Source organism: Anser anser (genome assembly GCF_964211835.1).
Source record: "Anser anser genome assembly, chromosome: 9".
In the NCBI taxonomy this organism is placed as follows: Eukaryota; Metazoa; Chordata; class Aves; order Anseriformes; family Anatidae; genus Anser; species Anser anser.
Window position 1 is genome coordinate 18817253 of NC_139729.1, and position 19510 is coordinate 18836762.

The window sequence follows — 19510 nt, forward strand, 5'->3', positions numbered from 1 at the left end:
CGAGCACCGGAAGAGAAATTAAAAAAAAAAAGGAATTAAAACAAGCCAAGTGCTGGGGGGCTTGGTGTGCATGGGGGCAGGGTCGGAGGGGGGGCTTTGGGGCCCGGGCTGGGTGGCAGGGCAGCGGGAGATGTCCAATGGGAGCAGGGGGCCCAGGGTTTGGGCTAATTAGCACCAGCCCGTGCTAATTACCCATCGCTTTCATTTCTCAGCCGAAGTATCCCCGTGAACCAAATCAAGCACCACGCAGGCTCCCGGGATGTCGTCTCTCTCATCTTTATTAACCAACCCTGCGCTCCGTGCGTCGCGATGGGAACAGGCGTGGGACACCACGGTGACCCCTGCTCGGTGTTTGGTGGCCTTAATGGGCCAAATGTCCCCTGAAATTGTCCCTGCACGCTGCTGCTGGGCTGGGGGAAGGTCACCGTGCCAAGGAGGTTTCACGTCGCGGTCCGTGCGTCCCATCACCCTGCCGTGGGGACTGGGGGGTTCGGGCAGGGATCCTTCAATAATAAATGGTATTTCGCCTCCCTTTGGCACCGAGGAATATGGGGGGATAGAAATGGAAACTCTCAGCTCGCAGAAGTCCCCGAGGGGCAGAATCACGTCCCACATACAGCTCCTGTCTCTCTGTTTGTCCCCATGCCTGCGTTTGTGCCGCCCGTCATGCACGCTGTGGCGCGGGGTGTTATTTTTCACCTCCGCCAGCGTTCCAGCATAAAAGGAATAATTGAAATACTGGTAAAAAAAGTAGCCTAAATCTCAATGCGAATCTCACATCGAGCACATCTCTGACATTTACGCTTTCCTGGTTCCTGTGCCACTTGCAGAGCCCCAGCCCAGGCGGGCACGGCCCTGCTGGCGGCCACGTGAGGGCTTTGCAAACTCTCTCCCCTTGAGCTTTCTCCCACTCCGGCTCTGCGAAGGAAGGGAAAAACAACCCTTCCCTTGGCTTTTGAGGAGGGGCGGTGAAGATTCTGCTGGCGCTCCCAGCGCCATCCATCACGGCTCCAAACACGCGAGACAATCGCTGTAAAACCGGCTTTGGCTCCATCGAGGAAAGGAAAAAAAAAACACGCAACGTGCCTGTTGCAAACTGCCACGGCACAAAAAAAAAAAAAAAAAAGGCCTTACAAGGCTGGGGCAGCCTCACGGATTGATTGCTTTTTAATCCCCAAGTAAAGGTGATAAATCTTGTTACTGGAAGCGCCGCTGGGGATGCTGCGTGGCCCGGGGCGGGAGGCGGCTGCGGCGGGGTGCCGGCGGAGGCACAGATTCGCTGTGCCGCTGCGCAAGGGCCTGCCTGGAGAGGGTTTGGGGCCGGTGGGTGCTTCAGCGGGATCCGGCTGCTGGAAAGGGGCTGCTGTAAATCTCGGAGGATGGATGACAACTTTTGGGAAGCGGCTCTTTGGAAACGAAGCGTTTGGAGAGGAGCGGTGCAGGGCCTGAGCCGGACACGTGCCCCGAATTGCAGGGACAGAGTTCCCCAAATTGCAGGGTCAGAGATGCGTTCCCCGAATTGCAGGGACAGGGATGAATTCCCCAGCTCAGAGCAAAGACCTGGAACAAACCCATCCACCAGCAGCCACTCGCTCCACCAGCCCCTGTCCCCACCGTGTCCCTCTGCTCCGTCCCTCCCAGGCTCGGTGATGTCCTGAAATATCACCTGGTGACAACTCCAGGTGACTTTCTGGGGACCCTCCATCCACCACGGCCATCCTGCCCCAAAGGATGGTTGATCCCCGACCGACCACATGGGTGGGAGCTGTGGGGGTCCCTGCACAGCCCCCAACCCCCCAGCCCCATCGTTCGACCTCAGCAGCAGCGCCGAGCCCTGCCTGAACATCAGCAGCTCCCCAACAACCCAGGCTTCAACTCACCGCCTGTACACATCCCCTGGCAGGAGTAATCCTCTGATTTATCCTGTGGGATTTGCAGCCAGGGAGCAGCTCCTCTCCTCTCCTGCAAGCCGCTCTCCCCTCGGCGGGACAAGGAGTCCTTTCCCTAAGCGTACTTTTGGGAAATGAGGCAGAAGCGCTCAGTCACCAGCCACCTATTTTTGAGCCAGGCGTAAGCATTTGGCTGAGCCCCCGGCACGCGGCTGGGAAGGTTCCCCAGGGCCACAAGTGATGCACGGGGGCTTGGGGTTGTCCCTGTGTGCTGTCCCAAAGCAGCCAGAGGGGCGAGGTTTGCCCTCAGATCTCCACCCAGGAGATGCCACAGCCGCGGCTTTGCAAGGATGCTTCCCGAGGCGATCCAAAAAACAAAGCAGCCCCCAGCATCCCCACCGGACAGGCACCACCACGCCGGAGCCTCACCAGCAACTTCGCCCCCTGCATCTCAAAGAGCAAATTCGGGGTGGCCAAGGAGGGACGGAGGGGACATCGGGAGCATTGGCTGTGTCAGGGGACAGCTGGGGACGTGACCCGAGAGCCCGGTGCACTGACCCAGGGCGCAAGGGACCCGAAGCTCTGTGCAGGCTGCGCAATAAAACGCTATCGTTTACGCTATGCCTATTAAAAAGCCATTCCCTGGAGGTTTCCAGCCAGGGAGGTGCCTGCATGGGGCATTAACAGCCATCAAGGAGGCATCCGTCACCTCCACCCTCATGGCTGCCTGGGACCGGGAGCAACGGGAGACAGAGGAGGAGGAAAACAGGAGATCGATGCGCTTTGCCACGTTGACATCCTCATGGAGAGCAGCTGGGATGACCCTGAAATGTAAAGGTTGCTGTAGCCCCGCATGCATCCTCACCCTACAGTGCACAACTGGACCCTGAAGGGATCCAGTGGGGACGGGGAGCTCGGAGGGGACCTGGCTGCACTGACCCCAGGCTGAGGCTAGGATGATGTGGGGCAGAAAGGATTCTGCAAGCCCAAATCCTGGCCAGGGGGCAACCGGGACTGGAAAAGTCCTATGGGAAACATCCCAGCCTGTTTCAGAGCCCGGCTATCTCATCCCTCGGGAGGACCTGGTGCGCTCCAGGAAGCCGGTGGCATCGATCCCAGGCAGCAAATCGATCAGCCCCTCCAGCCCGGGGGGAGCGCGGCCAGCCCTCCCGCCCTCCGTGGCATTTTGTGACATTTCCCAAGCCGTGTGGCTGGGGACGGATCGATCATCACCGCCCCGCAGGCAGCGGGCTGCCGGCGGCCCCGCGCGTCGTGGCGAGCAGGATCGGTGCGCGTCCCGGTGGCTGTCCCCCTGTGGGAAGAGGGCAGGGTGCTGGGAGCAGAGCTGGGTCCTGGGGGATGCAGCTAGGGCACAAATCAAGGGAATTTTAATTCCCGGGTGAGGATCAGCTCATGCAGGGCAGGGATGAGGTTGTACCCACTGCCCTGCACGGCACAGGGGCTGTGGCGGATGAGGAAGAGGAGGGAGGCAGGAAGGCAGGCCAGGCACCAGGGGTGCATCACGGGGAGCAGAGCGGGGCACCCGCAGAGGTTTTCTCCACTCCACCCATTGCAAACCTCTCCTGACCCAGCAGGTGCGAGCATCTCTGGGGGGGTCCCCAGCCCATGGGCACACACGGGCTCATGCTTGAGCTGTGGAGGGATGGGGAGGTTTGGGGGATCGCTGGCGTGGCCCTGGGGAAGCAGCCAGCTGTCCCTGCACCACGTGGGGTGCCCTGGCCTTGGCTACTGAGAGGGTGCAATGCAACCTGTGCATAGCACGGCGAGGGACAGCCACCACCACCCCGAAGCTGCCAAGAAAACCATCCTGAGACGAGCACCCCGCATCCCAGCGGGACAAAACCGAAAGGCGGGCTCTCCCCATCTCCCCCCTCCATCGCCCAGGTGGGTGCCAGGGTGTCCCCGTCCCCCCGCATCCCCGCCAGCTCCTCAGCAGAGGGACGTTGCGTGCGTGGCCGCCTGCCCCCCCTCCATCTCCTCCATCTCGTACTCCTCGCCGTCGGACAGGGGCAGCCCGTTGGCGCCGGGCACGGGCTCGCACTCGGTGCTGCGGGTGGTGGCGTGGGTGACGCTGGGCGAGTACTTGCGCGAGCCCGGCGGGCGGTGGCCCGGGTGGCACATCACCTCCTTGAACATCTCGCGGAAGCGGGTGGACATCAGGTTGTAGAGGATGGGGTTGGCGGCCGAGCTCAGGTAGAAGAAGACGCCCGAAATGATGTGGACGTACTGGAACATGTGGAGCATGCGGCTGGTCCAGGTGGAGACGAAGCTCCAGACGAGGCGGTCGGTGTGGAAGGGGGCCCAGCAGATCCCGAACACCACCACCAGCACGACTGCGGGGAGCAGGGGGGTGGTGTTAGGGGGGGGACAAGGCTCACCACCACCACCACCACCACCCCTTTTCTGCCGAAGGGACCTGAGGAGAAGGTTTGGATGGACGAGGGGATGTGGGAGCGAGAAGCGCAGCCTCAAGCCGCTAGTTCTGGCCACATCCCATGGGGGAGGCACCTCAGGTGCCGTCCTGCCCCGTTTTGGCCTAATCTGTGGCAAAAGGCACCCTGCTGCTGGCCGAGTCCAAGGAGCGAGAGCTGTTTGCCCTCTCTCCTTGTCCTCTCTGCTTTTTTTACACCCCAGCCCCGCTGGTGAGGAGGAAAGGGGGTGACCACCACGTGGTCCTGGTGTCCTCAGCCCTGCCAAACCCGTGCCATGCTGCATCTCCGTGGCACGTGGGGACGGGTTCCCCCTTCGTCCCCTCCCTGTCCTGAGCAGTTTCTGCTTGTCGGGGCTGTGGCAGAGAAGCAGCCCCGGCCCCGCTGATGGACTGGGCTGGGCAGCTCGCCACGGCGTGCCGTCATGGGGCCGGGAGCACGCGGAGGTCAGCGTGCCGGGGGGGGACGGCTGCCCACGGGCAGCCAGCCCTGCTGCTGGGGAGGCGGCCAGGGACTGCTGGGGATGGGGACAGGGAAGGAAGAAGGGCACACAGCCATAGGACAGGGGGTTGCTGTGGTCCAGCCTGGGGTCGGAGCCTCATCGCCATGGGATGGGGCAGGGCAGGAGGCCACCACGGCACCCCGAGGCTGTGGGACACAGGAGTCTGGGCTGGGGGAGGGAGGGGAAGGTCCCCACACCCCAGCCTTGCTCTTTCCCCTTTCTCACCTGGTGCTCTCCTGGATGAGGGGAGGTCTCGTGGTCAGGAGGGAGCCAGCACGAGCAATCCCCACCACGGGACCCCATCCACCAGCTCTGCCTTTGCCCCGACACCCCCCACACCACTCCCGGACCCCTCCTCTGGGATGACCCAGACTCAGCAGCCCTGCACCAGCCGTGCCTCAGTTTCCCCCCAGCACCCTCCTAACACACCTGCTGGCTCTGCCCGTCCCCAGGCTCGGACTCACACAGCATCTTCGTGACCTGCCTCCTCTTCACCTTCTTCTGCCCCCGGACGCCGCGGCAGTCGCTGTCGCCGCTGGACTTGGCCCCCAAGGCCTCCAGCATCTTCTCCTTCTTGAGCTGCAGGCCGATGAGCAGGTAGAGGACGCTGATGGTCCCCATGGGCAGGAAGAAGAAGACGATGGTGGTGATCTGGATGATGAGGTTGTAGGTCAAGCGCGGCTTCACCAGGGTGCAGATCTCCGAGTCGGGCACGCGGCCCCGGCCGGGCACGTAGAGAGGCCGCAGCCCATGGAGGCTGGTGTTGGGGATGGAGCAGACGACCGCCACGAGCCAGATGGCGACGATCACCCTCTTGGCGTGGTTCCTGGTCACCACGTACTTGGCCTTGAGCGGGTGCACCACGGCGATGTAGCGCTCGACGCTCAGGGCCGTGACGTTGAGGATGGAGGCGAAGCAGACGGCCTCGAAGAGCAGCGTCTTGAAGTAGCAGCCGCTGGCGCCCAGCAGGAAGGGGTAGTTGCTCCACATGTCGTACAGCTCCAGCGGCATCCCCAGCAGCAGCACCAGCAGGTCGGACACGGCCAGGCTGAACAGGTAGTAGTTGGTGGGCGTCCTCATGAAGCGGTGCCGGAGGATGACGATGCAGGTCAGCGTGTTGCCCACCGCCCCCACGGCGAAGATCAGCAGGTAGACGACGCAGACGGGGACGAAGAAGCTGGACCGCCGGGGCCCCAGGTACTTATCCCGCAGCTGCTCCTCCGTCAGGTTGGCGTCCTTGGGGTCGAACAAGGCGTCCGGGTGAGTCCTGTTGCAGAGACCTGGGCTGAGGGGCTCTGCGGGAAAGTCTCGCTGCGGCAGGGGGAGCTCGGGGCCGGAGCAGTTGATGTAGGGATTCATGGCTGTGGAGAAATGGGGTGGCTCGCAGGATGGTTTCCCAAATCCTTTGTCGCTCCCGAGCCCTCTGCCCCTCTCCCCCCGTCAGCAGCAGGATGCCAAGACTCTGCTGGTCACCACAGCTCAGCACCCGCAGCCTGCCCCAGCCAAAGTCCTTCCTCTGGGAAACCACCCCAAAATCTCCCCAAAACCTGCCTTCAGGGTTCCCACCTCCCCTTGTCCCATTTCCCATCTGCAGAGACCGCTGGCGGCTCCCCAACCCACTGCAGCCCCTTTGCCTCATCTGTGGGGACACCTCGGGGGGGGGGGGGGGGGCCATCCCCTCTCCCTGCTCCGCAGCAGAGCAGGATACGACCCCAAAGCTGGCCCCAAATCCATCCCCGAGCCACGCCGCGCATCGATTCCCGGCTCCTACTCCCCTGGCTGTGCAGAGGGCAACCGTAAAACAGCCGAGGGGAAAATCCCTCTCCCTCCCCAGGAAGGACTTACGTCTGGTCGGGAAGCTCCAGCCGAAGGACGAGGTCCCAGCACCCTTACGCCGGACGGTCGGGCGGGGAGGGAGCGAGGGAGGGGATGGAGACGTCGCTGCCTTAAGAGGCAGGCTGGAGAAATCCTGCCTCTGCTCTCCCCTCGGAGAAAGCGGCTGCCCTTACCCACGGCTGCCTCCCTCCTCCGTCAGCGGAGAGGCTCCCGGGGGAGCGTCGGGGGCTTCCTCTCCCAGCGCCGTGCGAGCCAACCTCGGTGCCGAGCCCCTGCCTCCGCCGGGGGCCGGATCCTCGCTGGCAGAGCGGCACGGCGGCGAAGATGCTCTTCAGGAGGAGAGAGGAAATACGTTAAAGTAATAAACTCCATTGACTCGAGAGAGTCCCCGGGGAGGGCAGCGCGGCCGTCTCCATCCCCACCGGCAGCCTTCGCAACGCGGTGATGTGCCATTTACGTGGCCTCCGTGGTGAGCAAGGCATCGATCGGCCCCGCTGCTCTGCCGGCGGTGCGGGGGCCAGGGCAGCGCCGAGTTGGTCGGACTTGGCTGGGGATGGGGCAGCCGGAGCCGGGGGGGCTCCTGTCCATCCGATGTGCGCCCACCGGCTCATCCCCGGCAGCCGCTGCGGGGCAGGAGGCTCCTTTCCCACCTGGGTGCGAGGGAGCTGCTCCCTCCTGCTGTCTGTCTGTCTGGCTGGCTGTCTGACTGTGCTGCTTGTTCTCTGTGCTGATCACTCCCCCCTTGCCCACCCTTTTGCGTTGCAGGGCAGCAACCCTGCTCTGCAGGCAGACACACAGACACACAGACAGCCCGCACGCAACCCCACACACTCCCGTGTCCCCACACACCATGGCAGGCTGCCTGTCCCCTCTCTGCCATCACCCCACAGAGCCCCTCTCTCTCCTGGAACACATAATTATTATTTGTTATTAATTATTATTATTATTATTTAACCCAGTTTCAGCCCAACTTCCAGCCCGAGGAGCAGCCGGGTGCCCGCTCTCACCTCCCAGCCCAGATCCTGCCCAGTGGCTCTGCTGGGATGCCCAGTTCCCATCTCCCCGTTGCCCCCCGGACCCCCCTCCCTCCCACCCACCTCCATCCCCTTACTGCAGAGGACGGAGCCTCCCCTGTCCCCTTGTCCCCACCTTTAGGAACTCAGGAGGACGCGGGGAGGGGGTCCGGAGATGGGGGGGCTCCACTGCTCCCCATGAAGCCAGATATTTTTCCTCCCCAGTTTTGGGACACAAAGGCCCTGGAAGCCTCGAGGGTGCCCTGCAGGCTGGAGCCGTGGAGCCGTGCCCAGCTCTGTCCCCACCGGGTGACGGTGACGAGGGGGGGAGGAAGGCTGCGGGGACACCGATGACACCATTGCCGTGGCACTGCTCGCTGGTGCCAGCCCGAAGGGCTGCGTGTGCGGGTCTGCAGCTGGGCACGGCGCTTCTGCCTGGAGAAATTTTGGAGCAGGAGAGGGATGAAAGGGCAAAGGCAGCAGGGGACGTCTTGGTGGCCCTGCACTGGCCTTGTGCCGCTCCTGGCAGCAAACAGGCTGCGAACAGAGGGGAATCGGCAGAGCAAACACGCAGAGGGCAGGACGGGGCCAGCGCTGAGGAGTGACATTCCCTGGCAAGTCGTCTCCCTCGGCAGAGTTGCTGGAGCCAGAGGGCTGGAGGGTGAACGGGCGCAAACAAGGCGTTACGCAGGGGAAAAATCCACCGAGCTGGAAATCGTGGCTGGGTCGGGAGAGAGGAGGCTCTGCCCGCAGCCACGGGAGTGGGGAGGGCAGAGAAATGTTGTCCTTGGCGGGGCAGGGGACAGGCTGTGCCACGGCACGGCGCTGGTGACAGCAGGGACAGGGCAGAGGGACAGCAGCCGGGCGCTGCTGGCAGAGCCTCAGCAGACGTTGGGGTGGGTGGCGGAGCCAGGGAGCTGCCAGAAGCAGCAGCTGATGGGCACAGGTTTCTGTCCCTGTTCCCGGCTGCTGCCACAAGGCTGCTTTTTTTCCCCCGGGGATGCCCGAGGCAGGGACGGATCCGTGCCGGGGCAGGAGCAGACTGTGCCGCAGCGAGGGCGCAGCGGGGAGGAGGCATTCCTGGAAACCTCTCTGCAGCCACGTCTCTTTTGGGAAGGGTTCGTGGCTCCCAGCGACTGCACGTCGCTCCCCAATTCTTTCTGCTCCTTGCCACTTAAAAAGGGCGAGCTGCACGCCGGGGCACGACCCGGCAGCCTCTTCCCTTTATCAGGCACTTTATTATATTAACCCTGCCTGGTTTGCCTCGGCACCCAAGCCCACTCCTCGCTGCAGCCCGAGCTCTGCTGGGCTGCGAATTTCGGCAGCGAGCAGCAATTCAGGGGAACCCCCTGCGTGCGCCCACCCCCCAAATCTTCCTCGCCACGGTCTCCCTCCCTGCGTGCACCCATCCTTCTCTGTGAGCTGTCCAAGGGCAGCCGAGGTTGTCGCTGTGACCGCTGAGCCCTCGAGGTGCCGGTAAAGGCTGGTGCCCAGAGGCTGAGCGAGGCTCGCGCTGCCCGCGGCATCCTCGGGGGAATTAAGAGGCCGAAGGAGAGGCCAAACAGCGCCTTTGAAGCTGGAGAGCTGCAGCCCTAATAACCGCCTGCATCCACTCTCGGCTCCTTTCAAGGGTGCATCACTCATGGTAATTGCAGGGAAGATCAGCGCTGCCTTTTACCGAGCGCCCCGCTCCCCGTGTCTCTTCCCCTGCCTGCCACAGGGCTTCGAGCTTTTAATTAACGCCTTCTGCTCCCGAGCACAGGAAGGCAGCAAGCCCCGGGGTGGTGCCGGTGTCTGGGAGGGGAAACCGAGACACGGGCAGTCACTTGTGCCCTCTGTGATGCCCTGCAGCGGGTGCCAGCCCCGGCCGTACATCCTCATTGCAGTGTGAGGATGAGGACGGGCAGCCCGCGCGCAGGGCATCGCCCCTGAGCAAGGTCCTGGCTGCAGGGTCCACCCTTACCCGTGCCACCTCGGCCCCTACAATCGCTGCAGGGGGTGTGCAGTGGCTGTGCCCACCTTTTCTGAGCTGGTCGTACCATGCCGGGAGCCTTTCCAGGGCACAGACGCCTATATATGAGCTGAGGTGTGTAGGAAAGGTGCCCTCGCTCCCCTGGGGCACCCAGCTGCATCCCTGTGGGACGTGGGGTCAGCACTCAGCCCCCTCCCAGCATCTCCCCTTTCCCTCTGAGAAATCACAGGGAGGGGGCATTTCTTCTTCCTTTTTTTTTTTTTTTTCCCCTGAACTGGGCCGAAAGGAGAAGGGAAATAAATAATAGGGCCATTTGGATGTTCTCTGGGATAAAAGTAACCAGCCTTCCGGGGGACGGCAGAACCGGCCTCCGCTCAGGTCTGCTGGGGGGCCGGGGGATGCAGGCGCTCTCGGAGCAGGAATTGGGGCTCCATGGCAACCATAATTTTGCTAATCAGGGCCGGCACAGACGAAGTGCTTTTCCACCTGGCAGGAGCACCGGGCTCTCGCAGGTCTCCATCAGGCCGAGCTGCCCGGGGATGCTCTCAGCCATGGGCAGGGACAGGGCCGGGGGCAGCCGGAGCATCCCAGCAGCTGGAAATTCCCTGCCCAAGCCATAAGGAGCTCGGGGTCACCTCGGCTGCAGCAGGACCTTCTCTGGGGCACGTCGAAACGGAGCACAGATCCAGGGCGCCTTCCCAAGCATCAGGGAGACAGTTTATGGGCTCTATTTATTCCTTCTCAAACCTCCTCTGTGAGTCATCAAAAGCAGATAAATAAATGGCACAGCGTGGGGACGGCCTCTCTCCCCAGCCCTGGGTTCGGAGCCACTTTGCATTCACGAGTTGATTTAAGGTGCCGGCTGGGGCTGCCGGATTGATTGCCGGGACATTTATTAGCTCTCCTACCCAGCGAGGCCCGTGGTAAATATTCATTCCCTCCCCCCATGGTAAATATTCATTCCCTCCCCGTGCATCGCCTCTCGGCAGCACCCAATTCGCAGCCATTTAAATGGGACTGGGAAGAGGCTTTTGGCTGGAAGGGAAAAAAAAAAAAACCAACAAACCAACACGCTCAAGTTCTGCAAAATCTCATTTGCAAAGAACACCGGGCAAGGAAATAATATCTCCGTGATTGGATCCCATTTGCCACGTAATGACTCACTCTCCGAGTCAAGATCAGCCCCACCAGCCATAAAGAACCACCCGCGACAACAACAACACCGAGACACAGCAAATGGAGGCAGAGGCTGGAGGAAGAGCAGCCCATGGCGGGGCCATGTGTGCCCTGATGTTGTTCGTAGATGAGGCAGGAGATGCTTGGTGCACCCAGGCTCCAGCACACGGCCACGCTGAGGGGCAGGGGCACGGGGATGCAAGGATGGAGTTTGCAAAAAGTGCACGGTGTCACCCCCAGAGGTGGATTTGATTGCTGTGTTAATGGCCCCGTGGTTTTGCTCGGTGCCTGCTGCTTTATTTTTTGATGGCTGGCAGCCTTCTGGTCGCTGGCTCCTTTGCTGGATTTTGGGAAGGATGGACGGGGTAAGAGGGCAGGTGGGGAGAGGTGTGTGGGTTGTGGAGAGATCCCACTGACCGGTTGGTCCCCCTGCCGCCCAAACTGTCCCAGCAGTCCCAGCACATCCCAGCATTTCCAGCACGTGCAAACCTCGGTGCTGGGGGTAAGGGGCTGATCTCCCAGCAAAGCCGGGTTTGGGGACCCGGTGAGACCCCAGCACCTCCACACCCAGCTCGCGGGTGGTGCTGCCACGTCCCCATGCACTGCCTGGCACTTTCAAAGCCCTTCTCATGCAGCCACAGAGCTTGACCACGAGACGTGGGACAAGAAGCTCCCCTTGCGTCTTCTCCATGCAAGTGCCGCGCTCCGCTCCAGGTTGTGGGATGGGTTTTCCTTCTGAGCGCTCTTCAGTCACTGATAAAGTTCAGGGCGGACTTTTCCAGGCTTGCTCTGCATCCAGTTTCCAGCTGGAAAAAAAAAAGGAAAAAAAGTGGGACACGTGTACACACTTTTATTTTTTCCAGCAAAAAAATTGTGCTTCACCCCAAGAGAATCCAAAGGCAAGGCACACACAAGCTCCCAGGGATGCCAGTGCAGCAACTTTAGCACGAAGGAAAATGGTCCCCAGCCCCTTGGTCCTCCTCCTCCTCCCCGTGCAACCCGCCTGCCCCTTGGCCACGACCACACAGGACACGGCACAGAGGGAAGGTGTCGCCCGCACCTCCCGTGTGTCGCCACCGACCGCGCAGGGATCACAGCCGGGGTGGCACAGGAGGGGCTGAGTGATGAAGCGTGGCGCTGAGCCGCAGCTTAATTGCGGCAGGAGTGCCGGGAGTGGGGCAAGAGGGGGAACGCGGGCACTGACAAGCTGCGTGGAGCCACGCGGGTCGGGATGAAACCCACCCCTGGGGCTCCGCAGCAAGGCACCAGGCAGCCTCCCGGTCCTTAGCTGAGCCCTGGGGACAGCCGAGGGACGGAAGAAGATTAGGGATGGTAATTCTCTCTAAGTGGATAGAGATGAGAGGCTCTCAGCCTGATTTCTACACTCGGAGAACCCAGCATGAATAATGAAGCATCCCACCTGCGAGCACTAAGGATAAGCCCAAACCCACGTCATGTCGCGGGCGGATCAGATCCAACCGGTCCCATAGGATCCCCTACAGACCGGGGGGCGATGGCTGGGCCCAGCTTCTGCAGGCTGAAGGAATGAAGTTTGTGAAGTGGGGGAGAGAAGGCATCCTATCAGTTCACCCTCCTGTGCCTCAGTTTCCCTCCGTGTCCCTGCCTGCTGCTGCGGTCCTAAGGAAATTCCTCTTTTCCCACCTTTTCCCTCCTCGAGGTGTCACCTGGGCAGGCAGGCAGGCACCTTTCCCCACCCCATCTGGCCTGAGGGTGCCACGGGTCTGCAGGAAGCCTGCCACAAGACCCCGGGGCACGTTACTCCCTGCTTCCAGCACCATTGGGACCAGCGGGAAGGGGCTGGGGGCAAGCCCAGCCCAGCTCGGTGCCCTGCCAGGAACATCTTGGCATCCAGTTGCTTTCTGCGCCCCAAAGTCCCCGCACGGGGCACTTGCGGCCGCTCCCCCGGGCAGGCGGGATTAAAGGCTGGAGCTGGCTGGGATTTCCTCTCCCGGCCGTGCCAGGCTGCTCTGGCAGCAGAGCCGGGTGCCGCCTGCCCGAATTCGGCCCAGATCCCACCTACCCCTGGCTCTCCAAGCCTCTGATGTGCCAAAAAATCTCCCGGGTGCAGGCGAGGGGCTGGGACCTCACCATCCACTGGGGTTTTCGCGCCCACGGCAGTTCGTGGTGGTTCAGACACATCTCCCAAACCAGGCACCCGATTCACTCGGGACTTCTGCAAATCCCACCCCGTGTGGCTGCCGCTAACGACAGGCTTTAAATAAACTAGCAAATTCTCGGCGAACGTGAGAGATTTTCCTCTGGCACCACGCAGCGTCGCCGGCGAGATTTCTTCTCTGGCTCCCATCTGGCGGGTTGTTTGCACCCTGCTCCCGGGGAGGTGCCAGGGGAGCACCAGGAGCACCGTTTCCAACCTCCCCTTTCTGGTGCTTCGCATCTGTGTTAATTGAAACCGAGGACATCCTTTACCGGGTGTCTAGAGGGGAGCTGCTCCTTCCTTACCAGTGCCGGGTGGAGATTTGGGTTCGGAGAAACCCAAAAACCAGCGAGGAAATTTGGGGATGCTCCAGGCACGAGGTGGGGAGCACACATGGGTTTTCTCCCTGGCCATGGGGCAGGACGGGGTTTGGGGCAGCTGGAAGGGGTTTTTTTCTGATGGCAAAACCCCACGGAGGGGTGACAGTCCCCATGAGGCCACCCGCGCCCCGACGCCACGATGATGGGCACCCGTGGCCGGGCGGATTTGGTGACATTTGGGCTCCCTCTGGTGGAAAAGCCTGGGAGCTCCGGCCTGGCCCCCCCCTGCCCACGGAGCAGCAGAGGCGAGCAAAGGGGACGAGCAGGGTTTTGGGGACACGGGGACAGGAACGCCCCGCGGGGCACAGCGAGGGGCCGGCGGAGCAGCGCTGCCCCGGGGGAGGCTGCGGGGTGCGGGGACAGCGGCTCTGGGGACGCGTCGCCTGCCCGCACGGCGGCACCAGGAGCCGGAGCGGTGTCCCCAGGTTGTGGGGAGCATTTGGGGTGCTGGCTGGGCTGCTCTGGAGGCTGTGGAAAAGGAGGAAGGGGTCCAAAAGCTGCTCCTTGTCCTTCATCCCATCACCCTGCGCACCACCGCTTGCTCCTTGTAGGGGTGCCCGAGTCACCCTCCCCAAGCCCCTTTATCTTCCCAGCCTCCCTGTCACCCCACAAGGTCACAAACCTTGAGTTTGGCCGACGACTCCTCCATCCAAATCCTCGTGCTCCACACCAGCAGCCTCCTCAGCCCCCTACACACCCTGGGACCCCAGAGCTGCCACCCCCCTGGAGGCTCCCAGGCATCCCTTTTATCACCTGTGCGGGTAAAACCCAAACTGTGCTCACCTGGGCCGGTGGGATGGACGCTGCTTTGGCCCCGAGGCTGGGGAGCTCCTCTTGCTGGGCTCCACAGCGGTCTGGGGGGGTCCAACATTCCCACGACGGTCCCTGTGCCACCAGTGGGGACAGGGACATGGCACCGAGGGGCCACCAGCCCCTTGCCCCCCTGCTCCATTCCCCCGGTGCTTGTCCCTTGTCCCCCTCTGTCCCCAGCTGCCCCCCACGTCGGGGAGCCCCCTCCCCACCATTCCCCACCCCGTCATAGGGCCACACATTTCCCCGGGACCCACAGCACATTGCAAAAACAGGCGGCTGGGCCGTCGGCGCTTCTAAAAATAATAACTCAGGCTGTGCCAAAAAAAGAAAAAAAAATGGTTTTTGGGAATTTTTCCCCGCTGTTTTAATGAGAAGCGTTTGCGGTCCCCTTGGGAGAGGTCCCACGGGTGCCCGTCCCCCCGGGGGGCTGTGAGTGGCCGCCCCCCCCCCCCCTCCATCCCCGGCCCCATCCCCGGGGGGGGCCCAAATCCCCCCCGTGCTGTCGCCATGGTGACAGTGACATCACGCGGGGCCCGTCGCGTAGCAACCTCCCCGTGACATCAGAAGCCCTCCGGTTCCCATGGCAACCCTCAGGCGGGGGGGGGGGGGGGGAGCCCATGGGGGGGGGGGGTTCCGGGGCCACCCCCCCACCCCCCCGCGGGGGACCCCAACCCCCGAACCACCCCCCCTCTCCCCGGCAAGGAAAGGGTTAACACGCATAAATCTGCATATTTTAGTGACGTCAGCCCCGTGCCAGCCAACCGCAGGGGGGGCTGGGTGAGAAAACGGGGTCGGGGGGGGGGGGGATTATGGGGGGGGGATTATAGGGAGGGGGTGCTCTGCACCCTTTTAACCACCCCCCAGCACCAGGCTGTCCCACCCAGGCCCTGGGGACAGGGCCCGTGGGGGGCACCGTGATGTGGGGACCCCCAATTTGATGTGCACCCCCTGCATCCCCCCGATGTGTGTCCCCTGCACCCCCAAAAACGAGCACCCCCCGCCCTAGCAAACACCCCTGGCCCCTGCACCCCGTATATCAGACCCCCGGCTGTCCCCCCTAAACCCCAAGCGAGGCCCCAGACAGCGGCTTGTGCACCCTGTGCCCCCCCCCCCCAAATAACCCTCTGGCCCCTTGGGCCAAAACGTGTCCCCCGTGGACCCCCGTGTCCCCGTGGGACCCGCCGCTAGATAGCACTCGTGCTGTACCCGAGGCAGCTGCCGGCTATTTGGCAGCGGGACAGGGCTGCCGGGGGCATCCTGCCCACCCGGCGTGGTCCTGAGCGGTGTCTGGGGGGGAGCCACAGCTCCGTCCCCACCGCCAGCCCCAAATACCACCTGCGGGGCGACGTGCACGGCGATAGGGGCAGGGTGCGGACCCCCCCCCCCCGCCTTCACGTCCCTCCCGGCCGCCTGTTTATGGGACGCGTTCCCAAAGTCCCCGCGGAGGTAACGGGGGAACTTTCGGGCTGCCGAGGGAAACCCCTTGGAGGTCTGGGGGGTGGCAGGAGGGGGACAAGAGACGGACCCCGGGACCTCTACAGAGGGACGGAGGCCACCACGTGTCCCCAAGGAGCTGGGGGTGGCACTGCTCTGACAGCCGGGTGCCCATGGGGCCGGGGTGGGAACCGCCCGCACGGCTCCGTCCCCAAAAGGCCAAGTGTCCCCAGCCTGGACAAGGTCCCCGCGCTGCCTCCGGTCATCCAGGGGGTGTCCGAGCCCCACTGAGCCAGGGGACGGACCCAAGAGGGTCCCCAAGGGGCTGAAGGCAGGGAAAAGGAGGAGGATAACGGGGCCCCAGCAGCCAAAAGGGTCGAAACAGCCCCAGAGGGAGGTTCCCGGCGCAGGCATCCCGTCCCCGTCCCCGTGGGGGGGTCTGGAGGGGAGGACGGCTGTGCTCTGTGGTTTCACGGTGCGTCTGTGCCCTTTGAATCCCCACGTGAGTGTGGAGGTGGTAAAATGTCACCAGCTGGGTGGCGGGGACGGGGCCGGGAGCGGAAAATCCCGATAAAGGGTGGCCATTGTCTGGAGCCAGGCGGCGGGGCTGGGGGGGGGGGGGGGGGAACCCGCTGCTTGCCCCTCGCTGCCCCCGCCGCCCAGGTGCCCGAATGAAGGGGCAGCTTTATCCCCCCCCCAGCCCCGCGTGGGAGGCGATGCTGACCCCAAAACGTGCCCCCCGGGCAGCGGGGGAAGGCCAGGGGACACCGTGTGCCAGCGCCCCGACCCGCTCCGCACTGCAGGGCCGCTCTCCAGCCCCTCATTCCCACGTCCCGATGATCCCGCCCGGCCCCTCCGTTTCAGGGCCTTTTATGGCCATCGGCTCCAGTGCCGGCAGATGCTTCCCAACCCAAACGGTCCCTGCCAAACAGGGGCAGGGACGCTGCCGGGGGCGCCTGGGGACACCCCCAAGTCCTGCATCGGCTCCATTTTGGGGGCTGCTCGTGGCACGCCGACGGGTGCGCTGCCGTGCGCTGGGATGGGCGGGGAGGAGGCTGATCCCAAATATTCAGCAAGGGTTTTGCGAACTCCACGGGGTCCCGAATGCCCCCCCCCAAAACCTCTCCCCGGAGCCGGCTGCGCGCAGGCAGGGGTAAAAGCGTTCCCCCATCCGCGGGATGAAAGGTGCTGCCGCAAACGCCGCCCGTAATTTCCTCCTCCGTGGCCAGAGCAATGGAACAGGTTCTTCAGCAAGCCCGTGGCACGGTGACAGGACGGGGAGAGGCCGGGAACGGCGCCAGCCCAGGCTTGGCACCGACAGCCAGCGCCGCCCCTCGTGCGGCTGGAGAGGGGCCCCGGGGACCCCAAACGTGCCCACGGGAAGCGGAGATGGCCGGGGATGGCGAGGGGACCACACGGGTGGCAACTTGGCCAGGGCCCCTGGGGGCAGCCCAAGGGAGAACGTGCCGTATGGACGTGGTTTCACGGGGCTGGAGCCCAAATCCTGCTGCGCGGACAGGGATGCCCGAGGCGGCTGGGCAAGGCGGCCGAGGGCACGAGGCGAGACCCCGCTCCCAGCCCCAAACTGGGGCCCCCAACGGGGTCCCCGTCCCCGCTCCCGGGGCTGCCAGCGGGGCAGATGGGCCAGCAGCTCGGCGGCACATGGATCCCGGTGTGAGGCCAGCAGTGGGCGTTGGCGGGGCTCTGACGCAGGAGACGTGTGACAGGAGAATTGTCGCCAGGCTCCGGGAGGGATCCAATCGCGCCGGGGTGCTCTCAGCAGATTAAGGATTGGAAAGGCTCCGGTAATTACTTTGCAGTACAAAAATAGGCCCGGCTTTATCCGGAGCCCTCGTCTCCCGCCCTGCCCCGCCGCTCCCCCCACCCAAGGGCGAGCTGATGCCACCCACCCGGCGGGCGCAGGAACAGGGTGCGGGGAGCCGCCGGTGGTGGTGCCAGCATTTTTAGGGCAAAAGGGGGTAAAAAAAACAGCACGAGGGGCTCAGGGGTGTTGGTGGCAAAGCGCAGCGGCAGCGTCTGGCTTGCACGTGCAAGCCGTGAGGAGCAGGGGGGTGGGAGAGGAGCCGGCGTCCCCGCGTACCGGGGCAGCGTGCCAGGGGAGGGGAGAGCCTGGGGACGGCAGCGGGGCAGATGCTCGGGCAGGAGAGGACGTCTGTAGGAGCATGCAGCGCTGGCCAACCCTACAGTGGTAATAGAGGGAGGACCCAAGGGACGGCTGCTGCAGGCACAGGTCGACCCGGATCGACTGGGCAATGCCCAGGGTGCCCGTTCCCTTCGCTGGGGGCTGGGGCCACGTGGCGCTGGGAGCCACGGGGGCAAAGCGTGCGGCACGCGCTCCCAGCCTGCATTCCCACCTCCTCCCGCAGATGCCCGGGCCGATCTGCTCCTCGTGGCAAAGCCAAAACGTGGCCTCTCCCCTCCGTCCCCAACCCCTCACCGCGCCACCCGCCAGCTGCCGGGATCAGGACGAGGACGAAGCCGCGCCGTGCCCGGACGAGGCACCGCGGGCGCTGCGGCACGGGCGCGCGGAGCACGCTGGGACCCGTAGTCTGGCGGCCAGCCCCGGCACGCAGCCCCGTTAGCCCCGCGGGCTCCCACCCACCCCGTTGCGGCAGGAAGGGCTGCCGGGGGGCCGCGGCCCCACAAACCTCAGCTGGTTCAGCAGTGCAGTTGATATCTCCACTCGCCAGGCTCAAACGGTTGCGCAGCCCAGATCCCGGGAACGTTCCCCCCCCTCCCCGCGTGTCCCTCGGTGCCTGCGCAGCGCAGCCCGCTCCCCCCCCCCACCCCCAGTGCCCCCGTTCCCGGTTCACAGGCAGGGCATTGGGGTACAGAAATTACCGGCAAAACCCCACACTTCTGCCAGCGGCACAAAGCAACGCCAGCCCCAGGAGTCGCCCATCCGCCCCCCCCTTGGCCACTCGCTGCCCCCCTTCCTGCTTTCCTTTACGAGCCCAAGCGCCCCTAAAACCACCCCGTGCAGAGCCCCCGCGCAGCACCCCCGTGCCCACACTCTGGGTGCTCCGCACCCCAAATCCTGCATCCCCCAACCCTATGGGGGGGGGACGAAACCCCCTCACCTTCACCCACGGGGGTGGGTGCCCCCCTGTGCCCTACAGAGCCCCCATCACACCGGGACGCTCCGGGCATGGTGCCCCGACACCCCCAACCCTCTGACGCCCCCAGCCCGCTTTGCAGCCGCCGGTATTTTTCCATCCCCCCACCCCCTCCAAATCCTTTGTTCTTTGCAAATCCCGGCCCCCTCCCCACCAGAGGGTTTCACGCACCCCCCCCCCCCCTTCCCAAAAAAAACCAAAAAAATCCCCCTTGGGAATTCACCCCCAGCCCGGCAAATCCCTCCGGCGGCGGCGTGGGCTGGGGGGGGGGGGGGGGAACGGGAGGGGGAAAAAAAAACGACCCCCTGCCCGGCTGCACCCCCAAAACCCACTTGCCTGCTGCCTCCGGAGCCGCTGCCCTGCCCCGGAGCCCCCGGGGGCCCGGAGCCGCCGCCGCCGCCGTCCCGGAGCCGCCCGGTGCCGGGGCCGCCGCTCTCCGCTCCTCCCCTCCCGCTGCCCCCGGGCAGCCACCGCCGGGCCCGGCCGGGGGGGGGGGGGGGGCTCCGTGCTCCCCGCCCCGCTGCCCCGGGGGGACGGGGGATGGAGGAGGATGCCGAGCCCCCCACACCCCCCCCAAAAAAAACCCAAACCCTGCTGCGATCCGGGATGTTGTGGTCTCACCCCTACCCCCCCCCCCCCGAAATTCTCCCCCCTCCCAACCCCAAATCTCCGCTCTGTAAGGTCTGCTCCCCCCCCCCCCCCGTTTTTCTCCCGTGGGTGCTGTCTCCCCGT

The 19510-nt window shown here is 64.2% G+C and overlaps 2 protein-coding genes across 3 annotated transcripts; both read right to left on the minus strand.

Moving 5' to 3' along the window:
* Positions 1-90: 90 nt before the first annotated feature.
* On the minus strand, positions 91-7743 carry NMUR1 (neuromedin U receptor 1). Of its 2 annotated transcripts, XM_083848630.1 has the most exons (3): positions 6687-7743; positions 5306-6202; positions 91-4243 (listed from the first exon to the last, which is right to left on the minus strand). In XM_083848630.1, exons 2-3 carry the CDS (start codon positions 6198-6200, stop codon positions 3840-3842), a joined length of 1299 nt encoding a protein of 432 aa, XP_083704756.1. In that variant the 5' UTR covers positions 6201-6202; positions 6687-7743; the 3' UTR covers positions 91-3839. The 2 variants fall into 2 exon arrangements, with proteins under 2 accessions (XP_083704756.1, XP_083704757.1); XM_083848631.1 differs by lacking the exon at positions 6687-7743 and having other exon boundaries at positions 5306-6477.
* LOC310903984 (uncharacterized protein) lies at positions 7131-14171 on the minus strand (the record flags this gene model as incomplete). The annotated part of the gene is made up of 3 exons (XM_083848101.1): positions 14017-14171; positions 7827-11644; positions 7131-7457 (listed from the first exon to the last, which is right to left on the minus strand). Exons 2-3 carry the CDS (start codon positions 8766-8768, stop codon positions 7131-7133), a joined length of 1269 nt encoding a protein of 422 aa, XP_083704227.1. The 5' UTR covers positions 8769-11644; positions 14017-14171.
* Between the last annotated feature and the right edge of the window lie 5339 nt (positions 14172-19510).

Coding starts and splice junctions, on each gene's coding strand:
- NMUR1 (XM_083848630.1), bottom strand. CDS start 6,200: ATGAATCCCTACATCAACTGCTCCGGCCCCGAGCTCCCCCTGCCGCAG. Junction 4,244..5,305: donor GCAGGTCACGAAGATGCTGT/GTGAGTCCGAGC, acceptor TGCTCCCCGCAG/TCGTGCTGGTGGTGGTGTTC.